Source organism: Lepidochelys kempii, chromosome 2, assembly GCF_965140265.1.
Source record: "Lepidochelys kempii isolate rLepKem1 chromosome 2, rLepKem1.hap2, whole genome shotgun sequence".
Taxonomy (NCBI): domain Eukaryota; kingdom Metazoa; phylum Chordata; order Testudines; family Cheloniidae; genus Lepidochelys; species Lepidochelys kempii.
The window spans coordinates 144262429-144282421 of NC_133257.1; the positions used below are offsets into that span (position 1 = coordinate 144262429).

Here is a 19993-nt window from a genome sequence, read left to right on the forward strand (position 1 = left end):
AAGAAACTATTCTCTGAAGTAGTTTGCAGATATGGGACTCCCGAGATTATTGATTCAGACAACGGAGGATCATTTGTGGGAAACATATTTACCCTAATGCTTAAAGCTTTGGGGGTGTCACACAAACTTCATGTTCCATACAGACCCCAGTCCTCAGGACAAGTGGAACGAATGAACCGCACTATTAAAGAAGCTCTCAGGAAAGTTGTGGACCGCACCGGTAAAGACTGGCCTGAGAAGCTTCCACTAATACTGGCAGCTATCCACAGCAGCAACAGGCTGAGAACTAAAATACAGCCTTACCAAATCCTCTTTGGGCAGGCAATGAGGCTGGTCATTAACCCTGAGCAAACATCAGATACGGAGATAAACAATCCACTGGGAGCTCATGAGCACTGGCAGTGGCTAAAGCAGCTGCAGGAAGATAAAGCCACCTTACAGCATAGGGTGAGCCAAGCCATTGAGCTCATGAATACAAGAATGGAAAACAAAAAACCTGGGGACTCACTATTATGGGAGCCAGGGGATCAGGTAATGTACTTAAGGCTGGGCAAAAGGGATCACACACTAGAGTCGAAGTGGACTGGACCTTACTCCATAGTTGATCGCCTCAGCCCTCTCATTTATCGCATAGACAAGAATGGGAAATTAAAATGGGTTCACGTTTCACAACTCAAGCTGTTCTCATGACTTAATCCTCTCACACTGTAATTGTATTTTCAGACACAACACCCTGATAACAGTTGTGAACCAGGATCTGCAGACGTGGTGCGTTTATTTTTCATTCCTGCAGGCACGAAAGACTGCTGCTTAAAACCGCCAGCTCTGATCCTTATCAAAAGGGCAAAACAATGCCTCCAAGGAGATGGAAACCAGAGCTACAACAGACGCGGCAGCCCCCGTTCTGGATCAAAGCGTTAACCCTACTTACAGTGGTGAAAACACAACACCCAGGCGCTTCCACGCCCATCAATAACAATGGTATCCATGCTCCGGGATACATGGGACAAGGTAAATCAATTCTCACTGCCTTACTAATACATGCACAAGCCAACAACACACCATGGCTTCCACCACAAGAGACAGACATTCACTTAAGATGGGTTGATTTAAAAACTAATCTCACATTAACAACTTTAGGGGAAACACATGTATATATTGGAGAAGGGGAACTGGGGCTACAAGTAAATATCTCAGTCGCCGCAGGAAGGAAAAAACATTGGATGGTGGGGGTACGGACGGCAGGATACGTGGGAGATACCACCATACTTTCAGACTACCCCTCGCTCCCTTATATATGGGAGGGGTTTATAAAATCCGGGGACCTTGTAACTGTAATTGTAGTCTACTGCCCAAGTCACACACATGCAATGACATTCCCAGATGGGTGTGAATGGACTTGGGAAAAAGAATATGGGTTTATAAGAAACACCCCGGTACAAATGGCAAAACCAGCATTATTTAAAACCCAGACTACCCCGGTAAAAGCCTTGGTGAGCCCCCTGCTGGTAAAAGTAAGAATTGACATGGATTGGACACGACTAAATGTATCAAAAGTAGAGCCCAAGTGTATGCCTTTTTCTCTCCCCATACTATTAGCCTGGATAAAGACACAAACTGTCCCCTCCAGACACCCCTCACCCCAGAACTAAAAGAAACATTATGGATACCATGCTAGGCGGGTTCGGAGCAGGAGCAGGACTTGCCAACTCAGTAGATTTGGAAACTATTAAAAACAAATTAAACTCCCTGGCTCAACTACAGGACAACCTGATACAAAAACAAGTACATGCCAATGTAGACTTGGTCCAAATTGGTTTGGGCAACTTAAAAGCGCAGTGGAATCTCTGGCAATGGCTCAATACTACTACATGGCTTATGCACAAGAAAAGTTTAGATATAGGAAACCACACGGCCATAGCCATGGGATGCACTGAAATGCAGATACTTGCCCTTGCCACATTGGAACATGAAATGTTCTGGGTCATATCGGGAAATATTAAGGTTTTGATGCATTTGGTAAAACAAAGAAAGAGATCTTTATTTGACACTTATCAATATGACTGGATGCAGTACGTTTCCAGTAGTGTAAAACCAGACTTGTTAATAGGGGAAATTGTTGTCAAAATTGCACACCAACAGTCCCTGGAGGCAAAGGTATTGAAGGTTAACCCACTCCCCATATTACACATGGGATCCTTTTGGCTACCCTGGACCTTGAGCCAGTGGGCTGGGGAGGGAGGGAAGCTATTGGACACTAGAGGTTGTACCGAATGGACTCCTCAAAAGTGGGTGTGCCTCACCTTGCCTGTTGCCCCAGAACCTTGTAGTAAAGATACATCACTAGGATCATGTATGTGGCATGAATTGGAATCACAAACTCAAATTGCCTCACAGTACTTTCTCTTGAATAGGCTACATAGAAAGTGACACTGACGATTATAAATCTTAGTTTCAAAAGGGGGATTATGTTGGATCATATTAAAGAAGTTCTGTATTAAAATCACAAATGAGTTTGATTCCCCAGAGTTTAAATTCCAGGGTATTACTAATTAAGAGGTCTCTTGGTTTTTGGTACTGTTTCTCTCCCTCTATGTGTGAAACTTGCAAGCTGCTAATTGTGTTAGTACATTCTAAGACAGAGTCTGTTCTCAAAGCAATTCACAGAGAGAGAGACTCAAAGCAATACTCTAACAACAGAAACAGCACCCAGAGACTCCCCGCCCTTTTGTTGTATTAACAATTGTGATTAAAATAGAGATAGAGGATGTATGTGGATGGATGCTTGGTGTGGATAATAACTGAATGATCAGGGAGGTGCCAGCCTAAGAATCCAGTGTCCATCGGCTGAAGAAGGCGTCAAGTGGAAATAACCAGACGACCCCCCCCGGAGGGCAGACTGGAATCCACCCAACAGCCTCAAGGATGGGAGAACCAAAGAACAAGATAACATCTTGGAGCTGTCAGGAATGTGCTATCTGCTGATTGATTCAGCAACAGCATGATGAAGCAATTCCCATAGACTGGCATAGGAAGAAATTCCTATAAAAATGGACTCTAAAAAGTGAGAACTTTGGGGTCTGATTCTGCAAACCAACTTCCAGGAGCATCAGATGAGCATCTGACAAGGCCCTGCTCCCTCCTCATGTCCAGGCCACCTGGCCAGTGGCTTGGCATGAGCAACTCTAAGGCTGGTAACTATGATAACAACCTTGCAGAACCGGTGTGTGTGTGTTTGTATGAATGGATGTGTGAATAAATATGAGATTGAATGGAATGTTATAGCTATAACTAACTGCTTACTATGATTCTTTCTATATTCACAATAAATGTGGTATTTTGCCTTTTTCCCTTTAATAAGATCCTGCTGGTTTTTATTTTATTGGTACAACAGTCTTCGTGAATACATGGAGAAGGGAGCAGGTAGCCATTTGCTCAAAGGGTTTATCCATCAGGGCTCTGAGAACTAGGTGGACATCCTAGGGTGGAGCAGGTGGTTTTACGTCTGGATATAATGTTTGGATGCCATTCAGGAACTTTTTGGTTACTGGATGGGCAAAGACTGTAGTGTTGTCGATCTTATGGTGAAATGTGGTGACTGACGCAAGGTGGACGTTGAGGGAACTCGTGGAGAGACCTGATGTTTTAAGGTCTAGCAGGTAATACAGTATCAGTGGGAGTGGGGCGGAAACTGGGGAGGTCTGTTTGGCCGTCCACCATGATGTGAACCTCTTCCATTTATGTAGGTAAGTAGTGTGCGTGGTGTGCGTCCTGCTGTGTAGTAGGACTGTCCACACTTGTTCAGAACATGCTAATTCCTCATTAGAGAACCATTGATTAGCCAGGTCCTCAGGTGGAGTCACTGTATGTTGGGGTGAAATAGCTGGCCCCTGGGTTGTGATAGGAGGTTGCTGAGGGGGGGGAAGGGGAATCGGTGGCTTGACCTACATCCGCATAAGGAAGGGATACCATGGTTGTCTGGGCCACATTGGGGCTATTAGAATGATGTTGGATCTGTTTGTTCTTATCTTCTGTATTACTCTGTTAATATTACAGAGGTATTAGTGGAAACACATACATGAGAGTGTCGGTCCATGGGAACATGAAGGAGACTCCTCGAGAGCGTTTCCCCCGGCTGGCTCTGGGGCAGAATGTCGGGCATTTTTTGTTTATAGCCGTGGCAAATAGATCTAGTTAGGGATAACCCTAGGTCTGGAAAATGGTGGATAGAATGGTGTCGTTGAGTTCCCACTCGTGCTGTATGGGGAAAGATCGACTGAGCTCATCTGCAGTGGTGTTCTGAGAACCGGGCAGGTATGAGGCATAGATATGGATATTGTGCTGAAGGCACCAATTCCATAGTTTTACTGCCTCTGTGCAGAGGGAGTGGGACCAGGCTCCCCCCGTCTGTTCACACAGAACATGCATGCAATGTTGTCTGTCATGATCCGAATTTTGCAGTTTTGGATAATGGGAAGGAAATGGAAACTGGCACTGCGTACAGCTCAGAACTCTAGTAGATTTATATGAAGCTTAGTTTCCATAGAGGACCAGAGGCCCTGAGTGGTGAGGTGACCCATGTGCATTCCCTATCCTGTGAGGGATGCATCTGCAGCAATGGTCAGTGAAGGGGGTTCTTGTCAGAAGGGAATCCCGGCACAGATGTTGATAGGACAGGTCCACCAGAGGAGTGAGTCCTTGACTTTCGGAGGCATAGTTAGCAGTTTGTTTACTCTGTGGATATTTGGTTTGTATACCATGGCTAGTTACCCCTGAAGGCATCCCATGTACATGCTGGCATCTGGGACCACGAATGTGGAAGCGGCGATGTGCCCTAACAGCTGCAGGGAATCTTGGACTGTAACCCGCGGGCTGGCACGTATCTGGGTAATTAGGGTACCCGTTGTGTGGAATCTGCCCTGGGGAAGAGAGGCAAGACCCGTGGTGGAGTCGAGGTGTGCCCCGATGAAGTCTATTTGTTGGGTAGGTCGTAAGATAGATTTGTTTCTGTTTATTTGCAGACCCAAGGTGTGGAAGCAGTGCACAGTTGCAGAAGTCGCTCGGATCGCCTCCAAGTGAGTGGGGGACTTGAAGAGACAATTGTCCAGGTAAGGAAAAATGAGGACCCCTTTCTTTCTGAGATGTGCTATTACGACTGCTAGCACTTTTTAGAAGACACGTAGGGCAGTGGAAAGGCCAAAGCAGGACCCTGTATTGGTAGTGTTCCATTCCCACAGCAAATCTGAGAAAACGTCAATGGGCAGGGTGGATAGTGATATGGAAATATGCGTCTTGGAGGTCAAGGGTTGAAAACCAATCTCCCTGCTCCACCGTTGGAATTATTGTTGGTAGAGTAACCATCCAGAATTTCTGTTTCTTGACAAACTTGTTTAGATGTCGAAGGTCCAGGATAGGGCACCATCCATTTTTCTTTTCTGTCAAGAAGTAATGTGAGTAAAACCCTTTCCCTCTGTTGAGCTGATACCCGCTCTATAGCTCCTAGTTGTATGAGGTGGTATACCTCTTGACGGAGCAACTGTTCGTGAGAGGGGTCCCTTAAGAGGGACAGGGTGGGAGAGTGGGGGGGAGAGTATGGAGAGGAAGGTGATGGCATAACCCGATCTGATAATTTCCAGGACCCATCTGTCCATAGTGATAGCTTCCCAATTGGCAAGGAATGGGCGCAGACGGTGTCCAAAGAAATGGATGGTTGAAATCGATGCTGAAGACTTCAAATTTGTTTGTTTGAGGCAGGAGGGTGAGTCACCATTGTTTGTGGAGGGTGACGTCATTGGGTTCTGGGTCTATGGTGTTGTTGCTGCATAACGTATTGTCTGAAATGTTGATTTTGAGCAAAAGCATGGCTGATATCTGTACTGCCTCTTTTTGTGTGGCAGGTGGCTGAATGCCTAAAGATCTGAGTGTAGCTCACGATTCTTTCATGGAAGGAGGACCTCATTGGTTGTAGAGGCGAAGAGCTTGTCCCCATCGAAGAGAAGATCTTCAACAGTGCTCTGTATCTCCTTGGGAAAGGAGGAAGTAGTAAACCATGAGGCACGCCGTATGATGATGGCTGTGGCCGTGGATCTGGCGACTGCATCTGCACCATCGAGGGCGGCCTGAAGAGCTGTGCGGGAGATCAATTGGCCCTCGGACACCACCGCTTTGAATGGTTGTCATTTGACTTCCAACACATCATCAATAAATTGCATTACTTTAGCATAATTTTTGTGGTCATATTTTGCTAAGAGCGCCATGTAATTCGCTACTCAAAATTGCAAAGTGGAAGATGAATACACTTTGCACCCAAAAGAATCCAGTCTCTTGTTCTCATTGTCAGACGGGGTAAATTGGAAAGCTGGTGCTTATTTTTCTGGTTGGCCATCTCGACCACTAGCGAATTGGGTGAGTAAATAGAAACTCCGAACACTTCGACAAGACAAAATATTTGTAGTCCAGTCTTTTGCTAGTGAGGGTTATTGTGGCCGGGGTCTGCCAGATAATTTTAGCTGGTTCCATGATGGCCCCATTAATTGGTAGGGCTACTCTGGATGATGTGGTAGCTTGTAATATGTCGGTAAGTTCGTGGTGGGTTTCTGGTACCTCCTCCAGGGTAATCTTGAGTTCATTGGCTACCCTTTTAAATAATTCCTGAAAGTGAATGAGATCATCAGTAGTGGAAGGCGGTGGGAGCACTGTTGCCTCCCGTGGTGCTATTGCTGTAGGATGGGGAGCCATGTCCTATGCAGGCGGAGTGGCTATTTCACGTCTTATCTGCATATCCGTGTAAGAGCATCAGGAAGCGTATGACAGCTTTTCTACGGGCGGCATGGTGAACACTCAATTGTGCCGTGGTGTAGTTCCATGGACCCCAGTGTGGCCATTGCCTAGGAAAAGAGGTAGGTGATCCCATGCAGGAGTTGCCATACCAGTGTGGGGAGCCATTAGAATAGGAGGGATGCATCTCCCACTTGTGCGTCTCCCACTTATAGGTAAGCGAACCTGGGAGGAATATTGTGAAGAAAACATATCGTCGTCATTCTCTTTCTCCTCTTCTCCACTTGAGAGGCTTGGAGCGGTAGGGGAGTACTGCAGATAGGGTGCTGAAGGTCCTGGTGATAGATCAGTGCCGAGTAGCGGAAATTGAGGGGTATGTGACATCTTAAGTCCCCTGGATGTAAACACTGAGGTGGTGTAGCGACTCCAGGTGCCGAATAATAAGGCAGGAGAGGAGTAAGGGTTAACTGAAGTGGAGCTGATGCCGCTGCCGTTGGTGCAGGCAGAGTCTGCGGAGGCATCTGCTGCACTGAAGGTTGCACTGGGGGGTGTATATTGTGCCACAAGAGAAGGCAGGCAGGCAGGCAACATAAGGAGGCTCTGTGCCGGGAGAGTCAGGTGAGAAAGAGGCGCTGCAAGATTAAATGGCGGTGCCGCAATCTCTACTTATGCTCTCAGCACCGTGCTGTCAAAGGTTGCTGAGGGAGAGCTGTAGGAGGCGGGCAGCTGAACGCCCTGAGCCTCAGCACCAGGAAGCTGAGCAGCCAACTCACAGTCGGTGCCTGAGGTGCCTGCAGAGTTAAAAGTGCTGAGCCATGGAGCGGCGAGCACTTGTGAGGTGGAAGTCATTTGAGACTTCTTTGCTGAGGAGTAGCCCCTGACAGGGGGAGGAAGCTGGCCGTTTCTTTGTTTTACCTTTCTCCCTTGAGGGTTTTAAAGAGCTTTGCTGGCCAGGGTCAGAGGTGGATCTGAGGGCGTTTTCTAAGAGGAGCAGTTTCAGTCTTAGCTCCCTGTCCTTGCGGGTTCATGCATTAAGCTTATTACAGTGGACGCATTTTGGGGGTACATAAGACTCCCCCAAACAGCATACACACTGTGAATGACTGAGATAGGGATGGTCTTGTTGCAGGAGGCACATCTCTTGAAGCCGCAGGAGCCGGGCATGTCCGTAGCCGAGGTTTTGGTTTTTTTTAAAAAATAACTACAAAAACTAAACTATTTTTCTTAAATAGTAACTATGACTAAACTATCTAAATTAAACTGAGAAACAGAACTATCTATGAGTAAATCTGAGAGGACTGCTGAACTCCGTCTCTAGCCAGGGATAGTCGAGAAGGAACTGAGGAGCCCAGGCCGTGCACGCGCTATTCAAACACTGACAGCTTGTGAAGTAGGCACAGCGCGTGCGCGACTCGTAGGGGTACTCTTGTAGAAATCTCCGATCAAAGGCACTGGGACGCACCTTGACCTGAAGTGGAGCACCCACAGGGACATCTCTCGAAGAGGAACTCATCTACTTAGTGGGGCAACACTGATTGCCACAAGATGTACTCTGACCAAGCTCATTCAGAGACCAGATTTCTTGAGTTCCAGTGTGTAACCCATTACTATTGATAAAGGAGAGGTAGTTGCTACTGTTTGCCTATTCTGGCACCAGGTATGGAATCTCTCTTATTTGCACAGGTAGGTAATTCTGTGTAGACGATTTTCTGCTGTTTAAAAGAACGTCCCTTACCTCCTCTTAAGAGGTCATTTAATCATCTCAGAACCATGGAGTAGCCATGCCTTCAGGTGGAGTCTTGCCAAGTTTGGGTAGTAGATCTGACCTGCATCCTGAGACAGGAGATGAGGAAGTGTGTGTGGTGGGAACACAGAAGTCTTCAAGTGGTGAGGAAAACCACATTTGTCTCGGCCACGTGGGTGGATATCAAGGTGACTCTAGAGTTGTCGGTCCTTATCTTGTGTATGACCCTGGCTACAAGGGGCGGGGGCACCGGGGGAAAATCATACAGTAGATGTGCATCCCATTTGAGGAGAAAAGCATCGCCTAGAGAATGGGATCCCAGTCCCACTCTGGAGAAGAAGCATGGGCACTTGGCATTCTGGGTTGTCGCAAAGAGGTTTATAGTTGGGAACCCCCTGTGTCTGAATATGTTCTATAGTACGCTGGTGTTCATTTCCCACCCATGGTTCTGGGAAAATTTTCTGCTCAGTGCAACTGCAGTAGTGTTTTGGCATCCTGGTCGATAGAAGGCTGAGATGTCAATGTGGCAGATTCACCAGTTCCATAGTAGCATGGCTTCCGTGCATAGGGAGCATGAGTGTGCCCCTCCTTGGCGGAACATGTGTCCGTAAGCACCTTTATGGCCTTGTCCCTGATCATGGTTAGGAAGTTTGAGCATGCATTCCGGACTGCCAGCAGCTTCAGTAGGTTTATGTGTAATGTTGATTCTGACGGGCACCAGCAGCCTTAGCTTGTGTGGTTGTGCCTCCCAACTTAGCAGAGAAACATCTGTTATGACTATCATTGATGGAGGGGTCTGCAAAAAGGGAACTATCATGCAAACGTTGTGTGGTTGAGTCCAGAGAATTTTTTTTTACTTTGGTTGGCATCGTAAGATTTTTGTTTGTACTGTGTCTGTGTAGAAGATATGTCCTGAGCTTGCTTTGCAGGCATTGCATTTGATGACAAACATCATTGCTGACATATGGCCTAAGTGTTGGAGGCAAGTCCTGGCTGATGTCTGTGGGCTGGCTTGCATTATAGCGATTAGGTGGACTAGAGTGGAAAAATCTATGAGGGGGCAGAGAGGCTGTAGCATCTAGAGAGTCGAGGTAGGCCCCAGTGAACTCCAATCTCTGCACAGGTGTGAATATTGATTTTTGTTAGTTTATTTGTAGCCCTAGCTGTGTGAAGAGAGCTACTAACTTTTGGGTAGCTTCTACTGCCTCTTCCCGAGTCGAGACTTTGAGTAAGCAATCATACAGATGGGGAATATTATGACCCCTTGTCCATGGAGGTGAGCTGCTACCACTGCAAGGATTTTTAAGACTATCTGTGGAGCTGCAGATGAGCTGAAAGGGAGTATTTGGTACTTGAAATTATCTGTTCCCAGAACAAATCTGAGAAATCTCCTGTGTGAGTGATGTATCCTTATGCATGGGGGAGGTCGAGGGCTGAGAACCAGTCCCCTTGTTCTAGTGGTGGAATTATTATTGCTAGAGGGACCATCCTAAATTGCTGGGTCTTCATGAATTTGTTGGGTCTTCCTAAGTCAAGAACAGGCCTCCATCTCCTGTTTTTTTTCTAGGTTAGAAAATAATGGGAGTAGAAACCCTTCCCTCTGTTGTGCTGGTACTGGTTCTACTGTGCGTAGACGTATGAGATGGTTTACCTCCTGTCACAGTAGGTGTTTGTGAAAAGGGTCCCTCAAGAGGAATGGGGAGAGAGGGTTGTTTGGAGGGGGATGAGGTAAATTGGATGCAATAGCCAGTCTTGATAATTTCTAATGCCCATTTGTCTGATGTGATTTTTCACCACACTGGGTGGTATGGAATCAGATGGTCTCCGAATGGATGGATGGTATCAGATGGGTCCACAATAGAAAAAGAAGGAGGTGTCTCTGGTCCTCAATCAAATCTTCAAAACTGTTGTTTAGAGGGAGTTGTTGGGATGTCGAGAACTGAGAAGGGAGTGGTCTCCATCTTACGGGTCTCTGCCACAGCCTTTGAAGGTCATATTGCCTCTGAGGTTGCGTGTAGGACAGGGGTGGGCAAACTATGGCCCGCGGACCAGATCCAGCCCCTCGGGGCTTTGGATCCAGCAAGCAGGATTGCCACCCTCATGGCACCATGGGCCCCACTCCGCTCCGGGAAACGATTGGCACCATGTCCCTGCAGACCCTGGGGGAGGGGGGCAGAGGGCTCTGGGCGCTCCTCTTCCCTGTGGGTACCGCCCCCGAAGCTCCCATTGACCGGGAACGGGGAACTGCAGCCAATGGGAGCTGGGGGTGGGGGGGAAGCACTCGCAGGCAAGAGCGGCACGCTCAGCCGTCTGCCGCTTCCCCCCACACACACCCAGGGGCCGCAGGGACGTGGCCAGGGCCAGCAGGGAGCCTACCCTGGCCCTGGTGTGAGCCACTGCAGGTAAGCTGCGGCAGCGGCACTGGGCCGGAGCCCACACCCCAAACTCCTCCTGCACCCCAAACTCCCTGCCCTGAGCCCCCTGCCTGCACACCAACCCCTGCTGCACCGCACATTCCTCCTGCACTCCAACCCACTGCCCTGAGCCCCCTCCTACACCCCTCCCTGCACCAATGCTCTGAGCCCCCTCCCACACTGTGCACCCCCTCCTCCACCCCAACCCCCTTTCCTGAGCTCCCTCGTACACCCCGCACACCTCCTCTGCCCCAAACCCTTGCCCTGAGCCCCTTCCTGCACACTGCACCTACTCCCACACCCCAACCCCCTCCCCAGCCCTACATTCATGGCCCTGCATGCAATTTCCCCACCCAGATGTGGTCCTCGGGCCAAAAAGTTTGCCCACCCCCGGTGTCGCATGTGGAGCTAGATCTTTGCATCGAGTTCCCGTTTGTTCTTTTGTGTAGGCATGCATATGCCCAAGGATCTCAGCGTCGCCCTGGAGTCCTTCAATGTGTGAAGGGACTCATCCTTTTTCGTTGCAAATAGCTTGGGTCCTTTGAATGGGTGATCCTTGCAGTTGATTGTACCTCTTTTGGAAAACCCAAGAAGTGGAGCCAGGAAGCTGGTCACATTACTATGGCTGTGGCAGTGGACAATGCCCCCGTGTCTGCAGATTCCAATGAAGCTTGTAAAGCTTTGCAAGTTAGGATCTGACCCTCGGATATAAGGAGATATTGGCTAGTGTCATTCAGTTGCACAATGCAAAGAGCAGTTTACATGTCAGAGGCTGTGTATGAACAGCTCAGGAGTGGGGATTCTCACAGCAGAGCAGGGTAAGGCTGGCTCCCAGAGTCATAGATTGGAGTGACCTAGCAGATCACCGGTCCATAAATGACCAAAGGGGAACGTCACAGTGGTGTCAGAGACTGTAGCAATGCTAAGCAGCTTGGTGTTGCATGTTTGAGTGGCTCCGGCAGTACCGAGGCAAGGATGGCAAATTTCCCTTTTTTGCCTTTTTCTGAGCCAGACGCTTAGGTCTTTGGCTCACACAGTACTGGATGGTCCCACTTCCTGAGGTAGACAGTCGGTACCGATGGGGTCTGAAGTGTTGAGGAATGTCTCTTTTTCATGGGTTTCTGAGAAGGGGAGGTCGGACCCCGTTTCTCTGTCACCTTTTTGGAGGAGTGCTCCTTCCTCTGAGAGGGTGATGGGGAACCTCTGTCAGATGCTGCCATCTCAAATCGAGGGCAGTAGAGAAGGAACTGAGGGAGAGTTGGTTGCACACCACTATGTAACCGCCTGAGGCGGTGCAGGACAGGGACAGCACATGTGCGACCCAACCAGGCACTACTAAAAATCTTCAATTACAAGTGCAGGGGCACAGATTCACCTAAAGTGGAGCAACCACAGGGACACTCCTCAAAGAAGACTCCTCTTTATATAGGCATCTGCTCTCTTTCATGCCTGGATGTGAAGAGGAGCACCATGGAAATAGAAAGGGACATGAAAATGTGGCATCCTGGCAGTTTCCACAGGTTTTGTGGATCTAGAGCCAAGAGAATTATTAAAGAATTAGAAAACATACCGTACAGTGACAGACTCAAGGAGCTCAATCTATTTAGCTTAACAAAGAGAAGGTTAAAAGGTAACTTGATTGATTTAACTCTGCACCTGTCCACACAACGAAGCCATTTTTTTTTTTTTTTTTTTTTACTTAAAAGGCTCTTAAAATCGATTTCTGTACTCCTCCCCATCGAGGGGATTAGTGCTGAAATCGACATCGCTGGGTCGAATTTGGAGTAGTGTGGATGCAATTTGACGGTATTGGCCTCCAGGAGCTATCCCAGAGTGCTCCATTGTGACTGCTCTGGACAGCGCTCTCAACTCGGATGCACTGGCCAGGTACACAGGAAAAGCACTGAGAACTTTTGAATTACATTTCCTGTTTGGCCAGCATGGTGAGATCATCAGCAGAGGTGACCATGCAGAGCTCATCAGCAGAGGTGACCATGCAGTCCCAGAATCACAAAAGAGCTCCAGCATGGACTGAACAGGAGACACTGGATCTGATCGCTGTATGGGGAGACGAATCCGTGCTATCAGAACTCTGTTCCAAAAAACAAAATGCCAAAATATTTGAAAAAATCTCCAAGGGCATGATGGATAGAGGCTATCACAGAGACCCGCAGCAGTGCTGCGTGAAAATTAAGGAGTTCAAGCAAATCTACTAAAAAACCAAAGAGGCAAATGGCCACTCCGGGTCAGAGCCCCAGACATGCCGCTTCTATGATAAGCTGCACGCAATTCTAGGGGGTGCCCCTACCACTACCCCACCCCTGTACATGAATTCCTGCAAGGGGGAAGTCTCACACAACAGGGATGAGGATTTTGGAGATGAGGAAGATGATGAGGAGACGGAGGATGAAACCATTCTCCCCGATAGCCAGGAACTGTTTTTCACCCTGGAGCCAATACCCTCCCAACCCAGGCTCCCAGACCATGAAGCCGGAGAAGGCACCTCTGGTGAGTGTACCTTTTTAAATAGAATACATGGTTTAAAAGCAAGCATGTTTAATGATTAATCTGCCCTGAAGACTTGGGATGCATTAACAACCAGTACTTCTACTAGAAAAGTCTGTTAATGTGTCTGGGGATGGAGCGGAAATCCTCCAGGGACATCTCCATGAAGCTCTCCTGGAGGTACTCCCAAAGCCTTTGCAAAAGGTTTCTGGGGAGGGCAGCCTTATTCCGTCCTCCATGGTAGGACACTTTACCACGCCAGGCCAGTAGCACGGAGTCTGGAATCATTGCATAACAAAGCATGGCAGCGTTATGGTCCCAGTGTTTGCTGGCATTCAAGCAACATCCGTTCTTTATCTCTCTGTGTTATCCTCAGAAGAGTGATATCATTCATGGTCACCTGGTCGAAATAGAGGAATTTTATTAAGGGGATATCTAGAGGTGGCCATTCCTGCTGGGCTGTTTGCCTGTGGCCGAAAATAAATCATCCCCACTGTTAGCCACATGGTGGGGGGAGGAGTGAAGCGATCATCCCAGAGAATTGGCTGGGGGGTGGTATTAGTTGGGTTTGTGCTGCACGTTAACCTGAAAACCGCAGCCCCTCCTTTTAAATGGCCAACCCATTTTAAATGGCCAACCCAACGGGTGCTTGGTATGGGAAATGAGGGCGCTGCTGTTTGAAACCATTCCCACATGTTATGAAGGTTGAAGAAGCCAAAAGACTGTGGCTTACCATGGCTGCCTGCAAGCTGAATTCTATTGCCCGGCCCTGCGTGTGTGATTTCACACCAAACCAGCAGGCCCTCAATATATCTTCTGGCTACCTAACAGGTGGCTTTGAGGGGTTCTAAGAGATTAGCTCTGCAGGTCCTTAGCAGTCCATAGGCACTCATTGGTTAGGGAATCTTAGATGGTTTGGGTGCTATGCTTTAAGGAATCATTAAATCTTTATAAGATTACTACAGTGTTTGGAGACCTCCTGACACTCAAGCTCTCCATTTATGCGGCATTGCAAGCCCCTATCCCACCATTATTGGAGAACATGTTCTGCAGATGTTCCTGCCAGTGATTGAGAACAATCACAGCTTATGACATTGGGATTTCTTAAGGAGACTTTAAATTTAGCAAACATCAGAGTACTGGAAAGTCGTAGGAGTACAAATGCTGAATGAATTTCAATGATCATGTGAACTTTCTCTTTTGAGGTCTCCCTGCTATGACATTTCCAAGACATCAGCTGAGGGTTTCTATATCAAGATCACAGGAATCTTCTGGCTGTTTAGAGTGTAATTTGTAATTTACAAACATTAGATACAGTGAGATCTGCAAGGCTAGGGACATTGAAGTGGTATGCTGTTTGTGTAAGAACTGAGAGATGGTGACCATTGTACTTGTGTCCTACAGAACTAGTTAAGGAATATATTGTGAGAATACACCTGATATATTGGGCTGGCCTGTGGAGTGGCTTGGCAGTGCATGTGTGGGTGGACATGCAGGTGTGGCCTGGTGGTGGGGGGTAGTGAGCGGGCATGTGGGCAGGGGCATCTGGGTTTCAGATGTGCAGGCATGCGGGGGTGGTATGGCAGTTGGCAGACATGCAGGTGTGGCCTGGTGGTAGGTAGGTGGGTGGGAATACTTGGGGTGGGTGGACATGCGTGGGTGGCCTGGCAGGTGGGAGCAGCCTGGCAGCAGGCAGGGAATCATCTGGGGGTGGCCTGGAAGCAGATGGCTGGGGATGATTTAGTTGGGGATTGGTCCTGCTTTGAGCAGGGGGTTGGACTAGATGACCTCCTGAGGTCCCTTCCAACCGTGATATTCTATGATTCTATGAGAGGCAAAATGTGACCTTGTACCGAAAGCACGTGCTATGTAATGTTAACAGCTTGGTTCACCGTGAAAGAATCTACCCACTGTTTTCTAAAATGTGTCTTTTTAAATACTACTCTCCCTTTTTTTCCTCCTGCAGCTGCAAATGTTTCAACACTCCCGCTATCATCTCCGTCCCAGAGGCTAGCGCAGATAAGAAGGCGAAAAAAAAGCAGTCCTGAAATGAAATGTTCTCGGAGCTCATGCAGTCCTCCCACACTGAAGGAGCTCAGCAGAATGCGTGGAGGCAAACAATGGCAGAGTCCAGGAAAGCAGAAAATGAACAAGAGCACAGGAGGGATGAGCAAGAGGAGTGGTGGCGTCAGCATGATGAGAGGAGGCAGGATGAAATGCTGAGGCTACCAGAGGATCAAACTGATATGCTCTGGCGTATGGCTGTATTGCAGAAAAGGCAGCAGGAGCACAGACTGCCTCTGCAGCCCCCGTGTAACCGCCCGACCTCCTCCCCAGGTTCCATAGCCTCCTCACCCAGACGCCCAAGAACACTGGGGGGAGCAGCAGGGGGCATTCCAGGCACCCAGCCACTCCACCCCAGAGGACTGCCCAAGCAACAGAAGGCTGGCATTCAATACGTTTTGAAGTGCAGTGTGGCCTTGTCCTTCCCTCCTTCCCTACCCCTCCCGGGCTACCTTGGCAGTTATCCCCCTGTTTGTGTGATGAATTAATAAAGAATGCATGAATTTGAAACAACAATGAATTTATTGCCTCTGCAAGCGGTGATCGAAGGGAGGAGGTCAGCTGGCTTACAGGGGAGTAGAGTGAACCAAGGAGGCGGGTTTTCATCAAGGAGAAACAAACAGAAATGTCACACCGTCGCCTAGCCAGTCATTAAACTGGTTTTCAAAGCTTCTCTGATGTGCAGCACTCCCTGCTGTGCTCTTCTAACCACCCTGGTGTCTGGCTGTGCGTAATCAGCAGCCAGGCAATTTGCCTCAACCTCCCACCCCACTATAAACGTCTCCCCCTTATTCTCACAGATATTGTGGAGCGCACAGCAAGCAGCAATAACAATGGGAATATTGAGGTCTGAGGTCTGAGTCAGTAAACTGTGCCAGCGTGCTTTTAAACGTCCAAATGCACATTCTACCACCATTCTGCACTTGCTCAGCCTATAGTTGAACAGCTCCTGACTACTGCCCAGGGTGCCTGTGTATGGCTTCATGAGCCATGGCATTAAGGGGTAGGCTGGGTCCCCAAGGATAACTATAGGCATTTCAACATCACCAACAGTTATTTTCTGGTCTGGGAAGTCCCTTCCTGCAGCTGCAGACCAGAGTTCCTGAAGATGTGAGCGTCATGTACCTTTCCCGGCAATCCGATGTTGATGTTGGTGAAACGTCCATTGTGATCCACCAGTGCTTGCAGCACCACTGAAAAAGTTCCCCTTGCAGTTTATGAACTAGTTGCCAAGATGGTCTGGTCCCAAGATAGGGATATGCGTTCCGTCTATCGCTCCAACAGAGTTAGGGAACCCCATTGCAGCAAAGCCATCCATTATGACCTGCACATTTCCCAGAATCACTACCCTTGATAGCAGCAGCTCAGTGATTGCGTTGGCTACTTGGATCACAGCAGCCCCCACAGTAGATTTGCGCACTCCAAATTGATTCCCGACTGACCAGTAGCTGTCTGGCGTTGCAAGCTTCCAGAGGGTTATCGCCACTCGCTTGTGAACTGTGTGGGCTGCTCTCATCTCGGTATTCTTGTGCTTCAGGGCAGGGGAAAGCAAGTCACAAAGTTCCATGAAAGTGCCCTTACGCATGCGAAAGTTTTGCAGTCACTGGGAATCATCCCAGACCTGCAACACTATGCGGTCCCACCAGTCTGTACTTGTTTCCTGGGCCCAGAATCAGCATTCCATGGCTTGAGCCTGCCCCATTGCCACCAGGATGTCCAAATTGCCAGGGCCCATACTTTGAGAGAAGTCTGTGTCCATGTCCTCATCATTCTCATCACCGTGCTGCCATCGCCTCCTTTTGCAGGTTCTGGTTCTGCACATAGTGCAGGATAATGCACAAGGTGTTTACAATGCTCATAACTGCCATGGTGATCTGAGCGGGCTCCACGCTTGCCGTGGTATGGCGTCTGCAGGAGAGCAGAGTTGCAGCGGAACGGGTGGATGACTATGGTTTGCAGTCCTACTGCACCGTCTGCTGAAAGCAGTGTGGCGCCCGCATGGAAAAAAGGTGCGAAAAGATTGTCTGCCATTGCTTTCATGGAGGGAGGGGTGACTGACAACATGTACCCAAAACCACCTGCGACAATGTTTTTGCCCCATCAGACATTGGGAGCTTAACCCAGAATTCCAATGGGTGGCGGAGACTGCGGGAACTGTGGGATAGCTACCCACAGTGCAATGCTCCGAAAGTCGACGCTAGCCATGGTACTGTGGACGCTCTCCACTGACTTAATGCGGACACACACAATCGACTGTATAAAATCACTTCTATAAAAATCGACTTCTATAAATTCGACCTAATTTCGTAGTGTAGACATACCCTTTTGATAATGGGCTCTTCAGTCTAGCAAAGAAAGGTATAACATGATCAAATGGCTGGAATTTGGAGGTAGACAAATTTAGACTGGAAATAAGGTCAATTTTTAACAGCGATGGTAATTAACCACTGGAAAAATTTATCAAGGTTCATGGTGGATTCTCCATCACAAAAAATTTTTAAATCAAGACTGGATGTTCTTCTAAGAACTATGCTCTAGGAATTATTTTGGGATAGTTCTATAACCTGTGTTATGGTCAGACTGGATTATCACAATGGTCCCTTCTGGGCTTGAAATCTATAAGATCTTTTCTTAAAAACAGCAAAGCAAGATATAAAAACCTTTTTGGGAACTGCTCTTATTTCCAGACACCAGGTAAGAATAAATTCCACAGTACTTCCTTTAGGTATATGCTCTGGAGCTGCTCCTGTGGAGTGGAGAAATGGAAATTAAATTAGTTAAAGCCAGCAATAAATTTCACAATGCATTTGTTCTTTAAAGAAATATCAGAGTTAAACTGAACTTCATATTCTGAATTACTGGCATTTTTATAGCTAGACAATATTCTCTAGTGAAGAACCTACCATAGAACTCAAGCTTACTGAAAAGGTGTGAAATAAAATAATAGGGTTTGTTAAACACACATTACTATATGCTTTACTGCTGAATTTTCAAGGCCTTATTGCCACCTCCAATGTGATGGAAAAATCTCCATGGAGAGAGGCTCTCCAAAGTTTTCCCCTATGCTCTCCATTACAATGGGAGGGTTTGGGAGGTCTATGGATTGTGGAAGCTGCAACTTTGCCACACCCCACTGACCTCTAAGGCTACATCTTTACTGCAATTAGCTCAAGTTAACTCCTCTCAAGTTAACCTAGTTACAGTGAGAGCAGCCACACTGCAAAACAACACTAAAGCTGCACAGAATGACTGCTCATCAGCTGCTAATATAGTGTGAAGTCTTACCCTCAACTCAATAAGAAAAGGAGTACTTGTGGCACCTTAGAGACTAACCAATTTATTTGAGCATAAGCTTTCATGAGCTACAGCTCACTACACGGCTGTTACTCTGAAACCTCAACTCAATGGGATTTCTCTTGAGGGGAAGGCAGGATTAGGGAGGAGAAATAGAGCAGACACACAGACCCCCTTCTCAGCCTAGTTCGCTTCCTGAAGCAACATCTGCTGCAAATGTCTCAGGAGGAGGAGCAGAGCTGAGGAGACAATCTCCTCCTTTGGACCTGGCTGGGAATTAGACAGACACATTCCCGAGCCCATTAGTCTAAACATTTGAAATAAAGTTTGGCATTTCCCTCGGAAAAGACCTGTAGCTGCAAGGTCTGGCTGAGCCACTGGCCAGTTGTAGGCAGAACAATCTTGAGGAAACTTTAGAGAGTGGGGCAAACTTCTGCTGCCAGTGACTGATGGGTCTGGTACTGCCCCCAAGATGCAAACAGCGTAAAGCATCAACTGTAACAAATTTGTGGCCCTTGGCACACAGAATGGAAAATTTCTTAATAATTTCTGCTAGCAGCATATTCCACAATTCTGGACATCTAGGCTGCTCCCTGCAGCTCAAGGAGGCGGATCAGTGTTTTGGCACCATATGCTCTGGCCACACCTCCTCTGCTCCCACTATTCCCCAGCTATAAAATTTATATAACACCAACAACAGATATGCCAGAGATAATGAAATAACTATGTACATTAGACCGAAGAAGACAGTCATATGGTAACGATTCTATTTAGTATCTGACTCTTAAGTCATGAGCCATCCAGGGTGGGTAGAACTGTGGAAGATGCTGCAAGCAGAATGAACATTATCAGTAAGAAATCTTCTGTTCTACAGCACAGCGTCTCCCACAATTCTGAATGTCTGGGAAGTAGTGACCAGTGAAGAGATGTAGGGAGGATTATGAAACAAAAGTCTGGTAGAAAAGAAGTATCCCCCTTTTTGTGAGCTCTCTCAAAAGTCTATTTCTGGGCCACTGCCTGCAGCATCTACCTGCCAAAGGAAGTCTCTGCAGAAGATAAAAGGTCCACCTTGTAGTGTTTAATGAAGGTGTTATAATTGTAGACCAAGTGACACTCTGTACATCAAAGTAGCACCCTGGAACCCCCATATTCACCACTGTGATTTGATTATATGTTTTATACAAAGTATGCCTTG

General features: G+C 47.7%; 1 protein-coding gene across 13 annotated transcripts in view; it reads right to left on the bottom strand.

The window, feature by feature from the left end:
• MTRR (5-methyltetrahydrofolate-homocysteine methyltransferase reductase) overlaps positions 1-19993 on the bottom strand; it is a 172188-nt gene that overhangs the window by 99339 nt on the left and 52856 nt on the right. For all 13 annotated transcript variants that reach the window (XR_012157387.1, XR_012157386.1, XM_073332389.1 and 10 more), the window contains one exon: positions 18165-18250. Coding sequence is in view for 11 of the 13 variants with exons in the window: in XM_073332389.1 (XP_073188490.1) it covers positions 18165-18250 (86 nt within the window). In the remaining 2 variants the exon portion in view is untranslated. The remainder of the gene's footprint in view (positions 1-18164; positions 18251-19993) is intronic.